Source organism: Thunnus thynnus, chromosome 7 (assembly GCF_963924715.1).
Source record: "Thunnus thynnus chromosome 7, fThuThy2.1, whole genome shotgun sequence".
NCBI lineage: Eukaryota > Metazoa > Chordata > Actinopteri > Scombriformes > Scombridae > Thunnus > Thunnus thynnus.
Window position 1 is genome coordinate 29,109,254 of NC_089523.1, and position 13,331 is coordinate 29,122,584.

Consider the following 13,331-nt stretch of genomic DNA (forward strand, 5'->3'; position numbering starts at 1 on the left):
CTGTTCGCACTATAATCTGCTTTTTTACTCTTTGCCCACATTGAATAAGACGTGTTACTGCAGTACTGAGGAGGAATATTTTCCTGATGAAACATCAAAGTTGTTGTTACTGTTGAGATTCTGACGGATCAATCCATCTTTTTCTCTTGAAGCTTTTTGGAAGACGGAAAAGTTGAATATCAAAAAAGATTAATTATTGTTTTGAGGATTTATTTGATCAGTTTTGGTTTGTTTTGCTTCAGAAGAAACACAAAAGGAACACGACGTCCCTTTGATTCGGGCATTTTCAGAAAGACAAAATACCTCCTCTGTACTTTTTTACTTGTGATTTGCTTGATGATAACTCATCAAATGTATTTCAGAAAGAATACATTATGATCTTCCTATTAATTTAATGCTATAACTGGTATTGGGGTAGAGATGTGTGTTCCTATTGATTATCACTTTTTGCAAATCATAGTGAATGCAAAGCAGAGCAATAACAAAATTTCAAGCTGCATTAATTTGTCCTCCATGTAAAGTTTATCTTCACTATATAAGAAAAGATTTCTATTAGGTTTCTTTTACACCAACATAAATCATAAAGTGGCCATTTTCTATTTTTAATTTGTGTATTTGTTCCTTTGTTCATGTCCCGTTGACCAATGAATTGTGCAGCCTAAATCATTATCATAATTAAATTGTCTTCAATGTTAAAGATGCTGAGCCCAACTTGGCAGAATATTTAACCAAGTTTCAGGGTTGTATTGACAAAGTGTAATTAAAACAAATCCTACTGCAGAAATCTCAGTGAATCCTCCTAATTAGGGGAAAAAAAGGGGGTCAGAGGGTTTGGAGTTGGTTTCTCTGAGGCAGGTTTTGGAGAGCAGACATCAGGAGGAAACAAGGTGTTAGCAGCCCTGAGTCTAATGAGCAGATATTCACAGAACAAGTGATAAAGCTTTGTTTGGTTTTTATAGACAGAATCAGAATCAGGTTTATTGCCAAGTAGGTTTGCACATACGAGGAATTTGCCTTTGGTGTTGTGATGCATAACAGTCACAATATACACACAATCAAGTAATCATAAATAGTGAAAAGAGCTGTTACAACTTGAAGATAATGAAATGTGCAAAATATTGAATGTGCAAATGCTCAAAGTGTAAACAGTTTATGCATGTTGCATGTTGGAAAAGGCTTATTCCATTTCATAAAAGTGTAAATCAGCATAAAGTGTAAAATGATGTCAAAACATTGTATGTGATTTTAATGCCTTCAGATAAGTAGACAAGCTCCTCTATGAGTATGAGACGTTTCTCAACCCCTCAAAACTGTAATCAAATATTTTCTCTTGATGCCTGAAATATTTACATTTTAGAAAGACGGCTTTTTGACCTGACAACAGCATTAAAAATAAGGCAATCTGTCTGGAGATGCTATTTTTGAAATGTAAGAGTTCAGGGGTTCTTCATCAGTCCTACAACACTGCTGGTTTTCATTCTTTTCATCTATACTGTGATAAACTGGCTGCTCCAGTTGAAGCTTTGTGTGATCCAGCAGCATCTATTTGAGGGACACAAGCAATTATTTATCATTCAGGACACAATACGCTACTGCTAGTAAACAGTTAGCATGTTGTGTAGCCTATTATTATTTTTAAGTGACTCTTTCTGTTTACCTGCAGTGTGAAATAATCAGGTGTTAGACTCGCTGCTTTTTATATCCCAACATTTACATTTAGATTTTAATATAAAGCCTCTGTCTCCTTTATTTCATCATCATTCAGATCCATTAATATTCCTTATGTCTGTCCTTTTGAGTCAGGGCACAATTTTGGATTCACACTCATTTCGACACAACTTATCTGTGATGAATAATACATGGGCTTCAAGGATTTCTCTTTTTTAGAGAGAGAGAGGTGAGAGTAGAGGCTATTCGTGTCGGACCCTGCAGAGTTAAGCCTTATGCTGGAAAATGAGAGCCGGTCATGTGCTCGGTAATTGTTTCTGCACTATGGCCATCTGCACTGTAGGTCATACGTATCAAATGTGGGAATATTAACATTTTTATTAATATAAACTCTGTCCGGGCACCACCTCCTACAAGTAACCTTTAATGTCCGCAGGAAACATTAAAAGCTTGAATTTAATTCTCAATTTGTTCAGTTAATCAGTCTCATAACTGTAAGTTCTTGTCCAGGCAGTGACCTCTGTCTGCTGTGCTCAAAGAAACCACAACTTCTTAGGATAAATGAAGACGTTTATTACAAGGACGTATGATAAAGCATAAGATAATAAATAAAAAGAATAACAAGCCCTTTAAATGATAAGAACATAAAACAATCAAGAAAATGGTTTGGAAATAGTGGCTCGAAGTTACTCAAGGTTAATGTATTGCAACGGGAGGATGCTAAGGGAGCGCTAATTCAACTTCTCTAAAGAAATTATCTTTTAATTTTAAAGTTATTCAACGTTAACCCTTGATCACAAAGCCTTGTTACGCCGCACTGTTGCTGTTGCTGCAGAGATGTCGTCTCAGCAGGTCTGGGATCGCGTTGGTTCATTTGTAGTTAACGGGGTCAGCTAAGGCCGTTTCACAGATGAGTCTTTGTGATATAGTGGTGTCGAACCGCTGGTGAAGAGGAGTCAAGCCGTGCTCAGGCTGCTCGGGAAAGAGTCTTTTTGGTTTAACTACCTGGTTGCAGTTCTGCTCTCAGCAGTTCAGGCTTTGGCAGAATAAAGTTTAATCTGACTACACTCAAATCTTTAACGGTGTAAACTTCAAAAATAAAATGTTGTACATGGAAACATGAGACTTAATAAACAAACTGAACTTGTTTCAGTAAAAGAGTGAAATATGCATGTACTTGGTTGAAAAACAAAGAAAACAGACGTCTTAATAAGAGTTAATTTGGCTCATGAGTTCTGGAGACCAGCTCAAAGGAAATCCCTCTGAGGTTGTTTTTTATAATTTTGAGCAAGACAGGCGGAGTCTCGGGTGTGTTTTAAATGTTTTTGTGCCAAATTACTGATGCATATTCAGTTTCTTTGTTTCAGGGGGACTTCGACTTGAGATGGCAAATAACTTTTCTTACACTGGAGAATTAAGTTTTTGAGTTTTAAACGCAAAGTTCACACTTCTGAGTCACTATATACTCCATTTCATAATTAACAAGTCAATCCTTTTATCAACATACTAAATATTAACCTTCATATTAACACTTCTCATTATTTTGAGACATCCAACCATCCGTTCAACTTTCTCAAATCATCTACTAAAATAAAAGTTTTAATATTATGGTGCAATTAAATTAAGTTAAAACAACGATTATGTGACTAGATTAAACCTTCAGAAACATAATTTGACACATAAATTCAGCAAAACTCTTACTTCATAATATAAAAACTCATCAAGACTATTAATTCATAATAATTAATGATTGTCTATGAGGTTAATAGATCAAACCGTTGCATAGTTACCATATAAACGTCCATTAACTCTTAACATAAGGAAATTCAAAATCTTATCACTAGACGGCAGTAGTGTCACATGTAGTAAAAATGTAATAAAATCTAAATGTAATATCTTTACAGTATTTCAGATTTTGGCTCAGATTTGCAGGGATACTCCATGAATGTCCTCCAGGAATGTGAGTTAGAGATTATGACTTTAACCCAAAGGGGATTTTCTGTCCACGTGTGTTGTCATTGGTCCTTTCTCCTGGTTCGAATGACCCCAAAAATAATTTATGCTTTTAATTCAGGCCGTAATTTAGTTATTAGTCAGAAACTGTCTCTCTTGACGTCTGCTCCATCTCCATTTTGTCACAGTGTTTAACTTTTGGTCAGTATCATGTTGACAGACACCCGCTTGGCTAAAAAGTCCAGTTCGGGGTCCAGAGGTGAAGCAACTCACCTACTCAATTTGAGATTAAAGAAGGACTGTAAAAGAAAAGGCCTCAATGGGTCCTACACAAATATATGCAACATCATTTAATGCTCTCATTCCCAGAAATCAATTGTAATGTCCTGGAAACGGCAAGTCATTTGTAAAGGCTGTCAAACTATTATTATATACTGCATTTCTCCTGATGTGATTGATCATATGACGATTTTATGTCTCTGTGAGCTAAAGACAATTTTTCATCTTAAATAATGTTCTGTTTTCTGTTATATTTCCCATTCAGTTTTCCTCATGTATTTTTCCTCCATTAAGCTGTTACAAGATAAAGGGGAAAAAAATGTAATAACCAATAGCTTAATAGATCATTAAACCCAGTTCTTGACAAAAGTGGCCTTTTGAAGCAGAGTGGCTCTAAAAGGGTGCTCACAGTGTTGGCTAGAATATATTATATATTCTAATGTTTGTGGTTTATTTAAGCATCTAGGATTGGATTAGAAAAATGTCATATTTATAAAGTTTTATTTACTTTATCATATATTGATTATGTACTATATTATTAAAAAATCTTGCCAATAATTCGGCTATGCAAGACTGTTCCAGTGTATATAATCTGTTTTTTTTTTTAAATTTTATTAGCAACTAGCTCCACATTATCCACTTCTCAGTGTAACAGATGCCCTGTGGCCATTCAGACATAATTTCCATTTCTAGCATCACAGCAGTGTTTCACTAATTTATAACAACTTTTTTTGCTTTCCGGTCCAGTAAAAGATGTGTCAGAATTTACTCAATGATAAATGTCCACAATGTGTACAGTAGGCATAACTCAGACTTTCCAAACTGCAACATGAAATTGCAGGAATTTAAATAAAGATGCCCACTGAAAAACTGCTGACTGTCAATAGTCCTTCTGCAGGCAGGTAATATGAGGAGAGCCAGTACTTCTCTGACAAGCGGCTGCTAGGTGCCTGATGGATTCAAAGCCGCAAGGCTGTAAACACAATATAACTGCTGGGAAGGCAGAGAAGGGAGAAAAATCAGATTCCCTTTGTCAGGCATGGCCTTGAATAGCAATGAAGGTGGCACAGAGACATGACGTTACAGACAGCTAATCAACACCCACCCACACACACACACATGCACACGTCCGCCCTTCCCCTCTATATATCTAATCACCCTCCATCAAACAGTCTGATCCACTTTGAGTATCGTCTAATGTGCTCATCCTCAGATTCCGGCACGGAGGTTGGGAGGTGAATTATGGAGGATTAGCATTGTGAAAATGACTCCATTTGTCTCAATCGCGCCCAGCGTTTCAATGCTGTTATGCCAGAAAAGAGCAGAATTTTGATCCTTGGCCAGAATCTTCACTCACTGAGAGACAGGACGGTGTCTTCTTGATGACCTCCGCATGAGTTTAGCTGTGATAACTGTGATCTAGTTTAAACACAGTGGTTTTATTATTTTGATGTCTTTTTGTGTCATGGTTCTGTCACAGTCTGGCTCGATGTCCCTCCATCAGTCCGCCAGATGCCCACCAGGCTTTTTCCCTGTTTGTTACACTGGACTGAGTGTGAGATAGACAGATAAGAGAGGTTGCAGATTATATGAAAGGACCACTTGAGATACTATTGCTATTGCTATACAAGGTGTAATCGGTGGTGCTTTTGCCTTCGCCTAAGAAGTTTGGTCTCATGATGTAAACTAGTTGTGCACTGACAGCTGCAGGTGTATATATAAGTACAGGACAAAGTGTATGCTTGTTGTTAACTACTCTGACTGTGCTTACAGCCTTACTAAACTATATCACTGCAAGCACCATTATGTTTCTTTGTGTTTTCTGGGTTTTTGGTTTTCCCCCAGCCAATCAGCTCCTTGCCAGTCCTCTGTCACCTGTTCCATATTCCCTCATTTGTTCTGTCAGTATCTAAGTCCTGGTTTTCAGTTCAGTCTTTGTTGGATCCTTGGTTTTGTCATGTATTGTTCAGTTTGTTCTGCTCAGTTTTTTGTTGTTCAGTATTTGCTTTGAACCTGCCAGTTTTTGTTTTTGGCCTGCACAAGTCTTTTTTAAAAAAATGCCTCGCTCAGCCTGGAGTCTCCTGCTTTTGGATCCATCTCCTGCTACTCTTTGTGACAGAACATTTAAATTATAGTTATGTTTTTGTTACTTTTCAAAGTACACTTGTAGGTTTGTTTTTTTATTTTGTTCCAGTTTCGTTTGTATTGTCAAAAGGATGTCTGTCAGCAGGTTCTAGGTTTGTTTTTTTTTATGCTGTGGCAGTTTTTTTCTTATATTTGGATTAAGGTTTTGTCCCTTTAAAAACAACCACTCCCACCCCCCCTAACCATTCCTTGGGGGGACAGGGGATGTTTAGGGGGAGATAGCAGGTCAACAGTACTTGCCACATAGAAGTGGTTTACATCATCTGAAAGCTGGAAGCCTGAAGATTAATTTGAGATACAGTTCAGCACTGTGTGTCAAGTTTTTCTTGTAATAAATCTGTAATGAACAGTGTGTTTAGAGTTTATAAGGTCTTAGAACATTATGATGGAAGTATATGATGGCCATTCATATTCTCAGTTATGTCTCATAAGTTGTTGCAGCAATTTTTTGATTGATATCATTTGTTACACAGATTTGGTGCAAAATTTAACCATTTATGACCACTCAAGACTTGATAAAAATGGTTAAAAAACCCTCCAAAAAACCTCATTAAGATATTAAGACCTTGAGGCTTTCCAGTCATACCAAATTTATGCATTTCCAAGACTGGTCAGGGACCCCAGAATGCAGAAATATTCAAATACACGATTTCTAGAAAAGGCGAAAATAACACATTTATACTGCATGCCAAAAACGGCATGTTTTTTGCCCAAAACTGTGTGGGATTAGCATAAAGTGGGCATGTCTGTAAAGGGGAAACTCGTGGGTTTACCATCGAACCCATTTTCATTCAGATATCTTGAGGTGAGAGGTCAAGGGACCTCTTTGAAAATGGCCATGCCAGTTTTTCCTTCGCCAAAATTTAGCCCAACTTGTGTTATTTAGCCCCCTTCCCTACAAGCTAGCATGACAACAATAACAGCATACATGTTCTGTACAGGTCAGGCTGTATGCAGTCGACTTCAGCGACGTCGATGCGTTCTTGACATGATTTTTCACATGATGCTTCTAAACATATATGGGATACAGCCATTATTCTAACATATACAGTAGTTCACATACAGTCCAGTATGTATATGCTAATATATGCAGTATAATTGATAATATCTGTACACAGTAACAACACTTGCACTTGCTAACTGACGTTAGCGGTGAATGTTTTAATTGAGTGGTTGTTCAGTCACCTGTTGATGTTGTGTGATTAGTGAATGAGTGCAGGAGGTCTGGCTGCTTGCTTCTGATAGTTTCTTTAGTTCGTTTTAAGCTGAGTCGTATATTGAGTAATAAGCTTAAAGTAACTAGAATAACAAGTGTTAACTACTGATGTAATGGATTGTAGTTGATCCGTGATCCGTACGGATCGCCCCCCACAGTTCGCAGGCATATGAACTGCGGATTAATTGCAAAATTCAATTTCTCATTTAAGACAAAGTAAACAAACTGCTGTAAGTACAAGTCATGGACAGACAGCGTGTCGCTAACGTTAACAGGGATTTCGAAGAGCAACAATCAAACCAGCATCTAATTCGGTTCCGAAGTGACATTTGAGTTATGTTTACCTGCTGTTTAATGTGCTGCAGCTGAGCAGCTAATTAGCATCTAGCTGCTAACTGACGTTAGCGGTGAATGTTTATTATCAAGTTTTGATGATGTGGACAAAGGCTGTTTCATTCACTGTTTAAAAGAGGAAGGTTTCATGCCTCATATTGCAATAACTGAGCATTGAATATTTTATATATTTTATTTTATTTTATTTAAACATTGGACATCTTAAATGTTGTCTTCATTTAAGACCATGGGCAAAAGTTAGTGACTCAAATCCGTGATATGATCCGAACCGTGAGTTATATATATATTGGAAACACGTGTAAATCATATGATATGTTGTCTGTTTTTAAGGAGAACATAAATTTGTGTGTGTATATATATATATATATATATATATATATATATATATATACATATACATATACATATATGTGTGTGTGTGTGTGTGTATGAGATGAGATTTCACATGGCTTCTCCTGATGTAGTTACAATAAATAAATAAAAGCAGTAAAGCAGCAGTATAAGTTGTTGATTTTCCTCTGTTCATTACACAAACTATTGCACAAACTGTCTGTTGGTCAGTTTGATAGTGTTAAGAAGATCTTATTTGCTATTTTATGCACTATTTCAATGTTATTTTTGTGTCAGATGAAATTACTATTAAGATAAATGTAAAATGTTATTGAAAATTAAAGAAAGAAAATTTATATCACTCAAAAAGCAATAAGAAAGATTATGATGATTCTCTGTGGTCTAAACAAAAAAAAAAGGATTTTTCATTTTCTTTTTTTTAAATGTTTATTTTCATGGACTTATTGTGGACATTATTATTGTTACTGTTGTCTTTCTGATTACGTTTGTCATTATTATGACATAATGGCTCGTTGGCTCCTAATTGCTCATCAGCAGCAGCTCCTGACCCAGCCCAAGCTCTCTAAGAAGACGAGGAAAAACTCCCCAAAATCCTGCGGCCAGAAGGAGGAAAATGGGAAGAAACCTCGGGAAAGGCAATTCAAAGAGAGATCCCCTCTCCTCGGATGACTGGGGGTGCTACAGGAACTACAAGTGGGGAAAAAAGTAAAAGTATTAAGGTAAAATGTCCAAAATAATCAGCCGAATTAGATGATTCCAATTAAAAACGGTCCAGCCGCACTCGTCCACACCCGCCTTCCTGTTGAAGAGAAAACAGTGCTAGTGGTATTCATGTAATGAGCGGCCGTAAGTGAAAACAAATCTTGATTGATGGCTGATGATTTTAAATGTGTGTAGGTGTGTGTGTGTGTAGTGTCGGTTTATCTGAGCCATGGGTGTTGCTGTAGTATGTCAAGTGTTGGTCGCCGCTCGGGAACTTTGTTCAGACATTTCTGCAAGAAATCCTGGCATTCTGGAGAGAAAGAAGGAGAAGAAAGATGAAGGCAACAGCTTCAGCGATCCATTGAAACGTGAACTAAAATAAACAGAATTATGTCATGTTTTGCCTATAAGCATGTTTTTCATACCGATGGACAGTTTGTTGCTGATTTTTGGCTTGTTGTCCTGGAACTCTCTGGTCCTAAATGATTTCCTGTGCAGTATTTCATGCAGGACTATTCCCAGCTGCCAAACTGTTGTGGGGCCGGCACTGTAGGCATGACGACTGTACCACTCCGGGGGGGCGAAACATGAGGTACCTGAAATACACAGACATAATAAAGACTGTGATGAGGAGGCGGAGAGGCTTTCTTTAAATGTAAAAGTCACCGATTGGTGAAGAGCGGGAGTAGTACCCAGACATCATACCGTAAAAGACGCGGCACAACGATCTTCTCTTGAAGAAGCAGCTCAAGCCAAAGTCAATGAGACGGACACGTGGGACGTCAGCGCCGGTCTCGATCAGGATGTTTTCTGTCTTGATGTCTCGGTGAAAGATGTTTTTATCCTGAAGTTCTATTGTGGCGTCCAGCAGCTGTTTCAATATGATCTGAGGAAGAGATAGAGAGATGAGATGAGGGGAGAGGGAGTGTTTGATCTGCCAACATGGCCTTAACTTGCACACAAACACATATTCACCAGGATCCTCCAGTTACTTACCTTGGCCTCCTCCTCTTTTAAGCATCCTCCGTTGGCCTCATTGTAGTCAAAGAGGTCTACAGAGGGGACTGGTCTCTCCAGGACCAATATGAGCTCCTCGTCCAGATCGTACCAGTCCAGCAGGGACGCAGCTGATCCAGTCATACCGAGTTTTAACATCACGGCGACCTCCACAGAGAGCTGTTTCCCATTCTTATCCTGAAACATCAAAACAAATAGAAGGTTAAGGGAAAGAAGCTCCATAAATACTCATAAATAATCCATAATGCATTTAGTTCAGTCCAGGAAATGTTGGTGTTGCTCACTTACCACTTCTTTGCAGTACACTTTGTCGTTTTGGATGTGTTTAATGGCTACCTACAAGACACAAACAGGTATTTGGTTAACACTTTCTGAACATACTGTGTCAGGCTGTGTCAGACCAACATGAAATATTAACCCTGCGTAAAAGAAATGCAGTAAAACAATGCAGGTTAAACATGAGAATGTGTATGTAACACTCACTGGTAAATTATCTGCTTTGCGGTAGCCGGCAAACACAGATCCACATCCTCCTTCACCAAGCTGGTTCCCCTCTTCATATTTGGCCTCAAACTCAGCTAAACAGTGACATTTTGTTTTAGTTCAGTTGTTTGTAACATTAATTCATTTCATGTTACTTAAAGCCTTCAATAATCTATCTACTAACCTCTGCGGGCCTCTACTGAGCAGGTGGAGTCCTCCTTGGTCTCTTCTTCTTCCAAGTCAAGATTCCTCTTCTTCTTCCTGGTTGGTCCTTCTCCATCAGCAGTGGCTCTCCTCTTAACGCCTCTCGGGGCCACAGATGTACTGCACCCCTCTAACGGGTTGCTGCTGCTGCTCTCTACAGATGAGAAACGCCCAGAGTAATATTAGATTGTTGATGATGATAAAAAAAAAAAAGTACAGGGTTGGAGTTGAGATTTAGGTAGCCTAGCTTAGCATAAAGATTTGAGGCAGGGGGAAGAGTTACCCTGGCTCTGTCCAAAGTGGAAAAAATATGCCTCCCAACACCTTTAACATTGACGCATTTAAAACCACATTTCTCTCTTCCCTCCAGTGGCATCTATCCATAGTTTTGTTTATATATATATTATAGATTTTTGACTTAAAAGCCAACAGTTTGTGTGTGTTTTGTGGATTATTCATTGCATTTAGGGTGCTGTTTTTGCAAAGAGATGTTGCTATTTTTAAATATAATTTGTTAATGCTGTGAGCACCAAAAATGGAATTTCATATCTCACCTCCATTGTTGTGGGATGAAGGGAAAAAAAACTTAGAGACAGATAAATTGGACAAATAAGACCAAAATATCTGCAATAAGCTTCGATTGTCCGTTGAGGAGGACGCGGACTCCTTGTCATCCAGGTGAGGGTGAAAGCTCTTCTTCTTCTTCTCTAAAGGTCCCTCTCCATGTTCCTCGACTTTCCTCTTCCCTCTTTTCACACCGACACCTTCTTCTGAGCCGTTACAAGGTTCGGCTTTAGAGACCCTTTTCCTCTTCTTGGGGGTCTCCTTGTCAGGACTGGCCTTTCTTTTCCTGGCCCTGGTCCTGCCATCCTTTGCAGCCTGTGGACTTTGTTGTGTCTGGCTGCTATTAATCTCTGCAAATGAGAAAACAGTGGAACATTAATTTGTTGTGAATTTTTGTCACTAATTGTGTAAAATCATCTTTTTTTTAATATCAAGACACAGTTCAGACTCAGATCCCAGATACATTGTCAAGGAGAGAAAAAGTGCTCAGCAACAGGAATCTGAGAAATTAGTGCCAACTCATAAATGATATAAATGAGTATAAATAAGTGATTGCCAGTTTTTCTCACTTACTTCTTCTCCTAACAGTTGGAGATTGACAAGGTTTTGCGGAGTCTTTGTTCATGACGGCGTTTAAACAAGTGTTTAACACGATAACTTCGATACAACGAGCGAATGTCGATCCAACGATTCAGTATCTGACAGTTTGTCCTGAATTCTGAGGCTTTGATGAACGGAACACGGAATGTTGTGTCATGTTCTGTTGTGACCTCACGTCAGTGACATCACACAAAATGCCTTTGATCAAAATGGCTGCCGAATATTAAATAAGATAAAGTGTGTATGTGAGGCATTTAATCATGCATAATATTTATTTATATATAAGACTATAATGATGATTAACATTCTTTAAGTTTTAGTTAAAAATATTAAAATTCAAAAACATTATATACAGTTTATACATATTATACACATATTACACACACACACACACACACACAAATATATATATATATAGATAGATAGATATCAGTGGACGCTGGTCCATAGAGGCAGAGGAGGTTGATCCTCCTCTATTTTTGAGAGGCAAAAGGGAGATCAAAATATAAAAAAGAACATTTGGTTGAAATAAACCATTACCAAATCTCAGTATTTATAAAGTATTTTTTCTCTCTTCTTTGGAAAAAAATCCATTGGTGAAATTCTGTTTAAAATGCTTCAACAGCGACACCTGCAGGGCAGGAGGAGAAAGAGCAGTGTGTGAAGTGGTGGTGGTGGGGGGGGCGCAATTGGTGGAGTTGGAGTGGGGGGACAGAGGAGGACGGGTGCCTGCTGTCCTCCGCAGGGCGGATCTCTTACATTGGACTTAATGTATTTCATTTTTTTTCATGCTAATCTGTGATTGGCCATGACACATAAAATGACGCTCCTCCCTTACTAATCAACAACCAGAATGCAATATTGACATCGAGTTGGTCCAATGATAGTTTCCTGATTTCATCTTCAATTCTCTCCACTGTAAGGCAGAGTAGCAGCAGTAGATAGATCCTTGCGTTAGCCAACGCAACAGTTAACTTGTTGTAGCAGCCTGAAGGCCTCTTTATACATCCATGGAAGGACTGTTAAGGACTGTTGTTAAACTAACGGGAGAAATTATCTGGATTGTGCAGCAGGACGCTGCCGTGGAGGCTGGAGAGAGAAGCAACCGGAGAAACAACCAGGAGAGTTAGCTTGTTTGTCATTGTTGCTAATGATATCAGACTGGTTAACCAGCAGCCACAAAGTTCTGTTAACTAACAAACAAGATGAGCAACAGCTACAAATGGACGTTATGACATGAATACTTCATCTCCATGATAGAAAGAAGAAGACGTCAGATAACGTGACTCAGATACAGCTTCTCTCTCTCTGTCTCTTTGGTTGCTAATTTCATCTCTGATGGTTAAATGTCTCTGTGTGGCTTTTTGTGTTTTTTTATCTCCTTAACAAGAATGCAGCAGAGATCATATAATGTGTTGTGGATAACGTTAGTTTGCTTGTTGAAGTTACAGTGAGCTGTCTGGACTCATTCATTCGTTTTTAATTGAGTGGTTGTTCAGTCACCTGTTGATGTTGATGTGTGATTAGTGAATGAGTGCAGGAGGTCTGGCTACTTGCTTCTGACAGTTTCTTTAGTTCGTTTTAAGCTGAGTCGTATGTTGAGTTATAAGCTTAAAGTAACTAGAATAACAAGCGTTAACTAGTGGTGTAACTGATTGTAGTTGATCCGTGATCCCTATGGATTGCCCCCCACGGTTCGGCAGGCATATGAACTGCGGATTAATTGCAAAATTTAATGTCTCATTTTAGACAAAGTAAACAAACTGCTGTAAGTACAAGTCATGGACAGACAGCG

General features: G+C 38.3%; 2 protein-coding genes across 2 annotated transcripts in view; one reads left to right on the plus strand and one right to left on the minus strand.

Moving 5' to 3' along the window:
- The window catches only part of caln1 (calneuron 1), a 95,710-nt gene that overhangs the window by 38,853 nt on the left and 43,526 nt on the right, over positions 1-13,331 (plus strand). The gene's annotated exons all lie outside the window — the stretch shown is intronic.
- On the minus strand, positions 8,044-11,728 carry LOC137186436 (serine/threonine-protein kinase pim-1-like). The gene is made up of 9 exons (XM_067595373.1): positions 11,510-11,728; positions 10,927-11,286; positions 10,353-10,526; positions 10,169-10,263; positions 9,974-10,021; positions 9,665-9,862; positions 9,374-9,554; positions 9,094-9,264; positions 8,044-8,978 (listed from the first exon to the last, which is right to left on the minus strand). The coding sequence occupies exons 1-9, from the start codon at positions 11,559-11,561 to the stop codon at positions 8,887-8,889; spliced, it is 1,371 nt and encodes a 456-aa protein (XP_067451474.1). The 5' UTR covers positions 11,562-11,728; the 3' UTR covers positions 8,044-8,886.

What these genes read in the sequence shown, in the direction of transcription:
- LOC137186436 (XM_067595373.1), bottom strand. Translation starts at nt 11,561, where the DNA reads ATGAACAAAGACTCCGCAAAACCTTGTCAATCTCCAACTGTTAGGAGA. An exon ending in TCCAACTGTTAGGAGAAGAA is followed by an intron (nt 11,287 to 11,509) that starts GTAAGTGAGAAA and finishes TCTCATTTGCAG; the next exon opens with AGATTAATAGCAGCCAGACA. An exon ending in TTCATCCCACAACAATGGAG is followed by an intron (nt 10,527 to 10,926) that starts GTGAGATATGAA and finishes TCTCATCTGTAG; the next exon opens with AGAGCAGCAGCAGCAACCCG.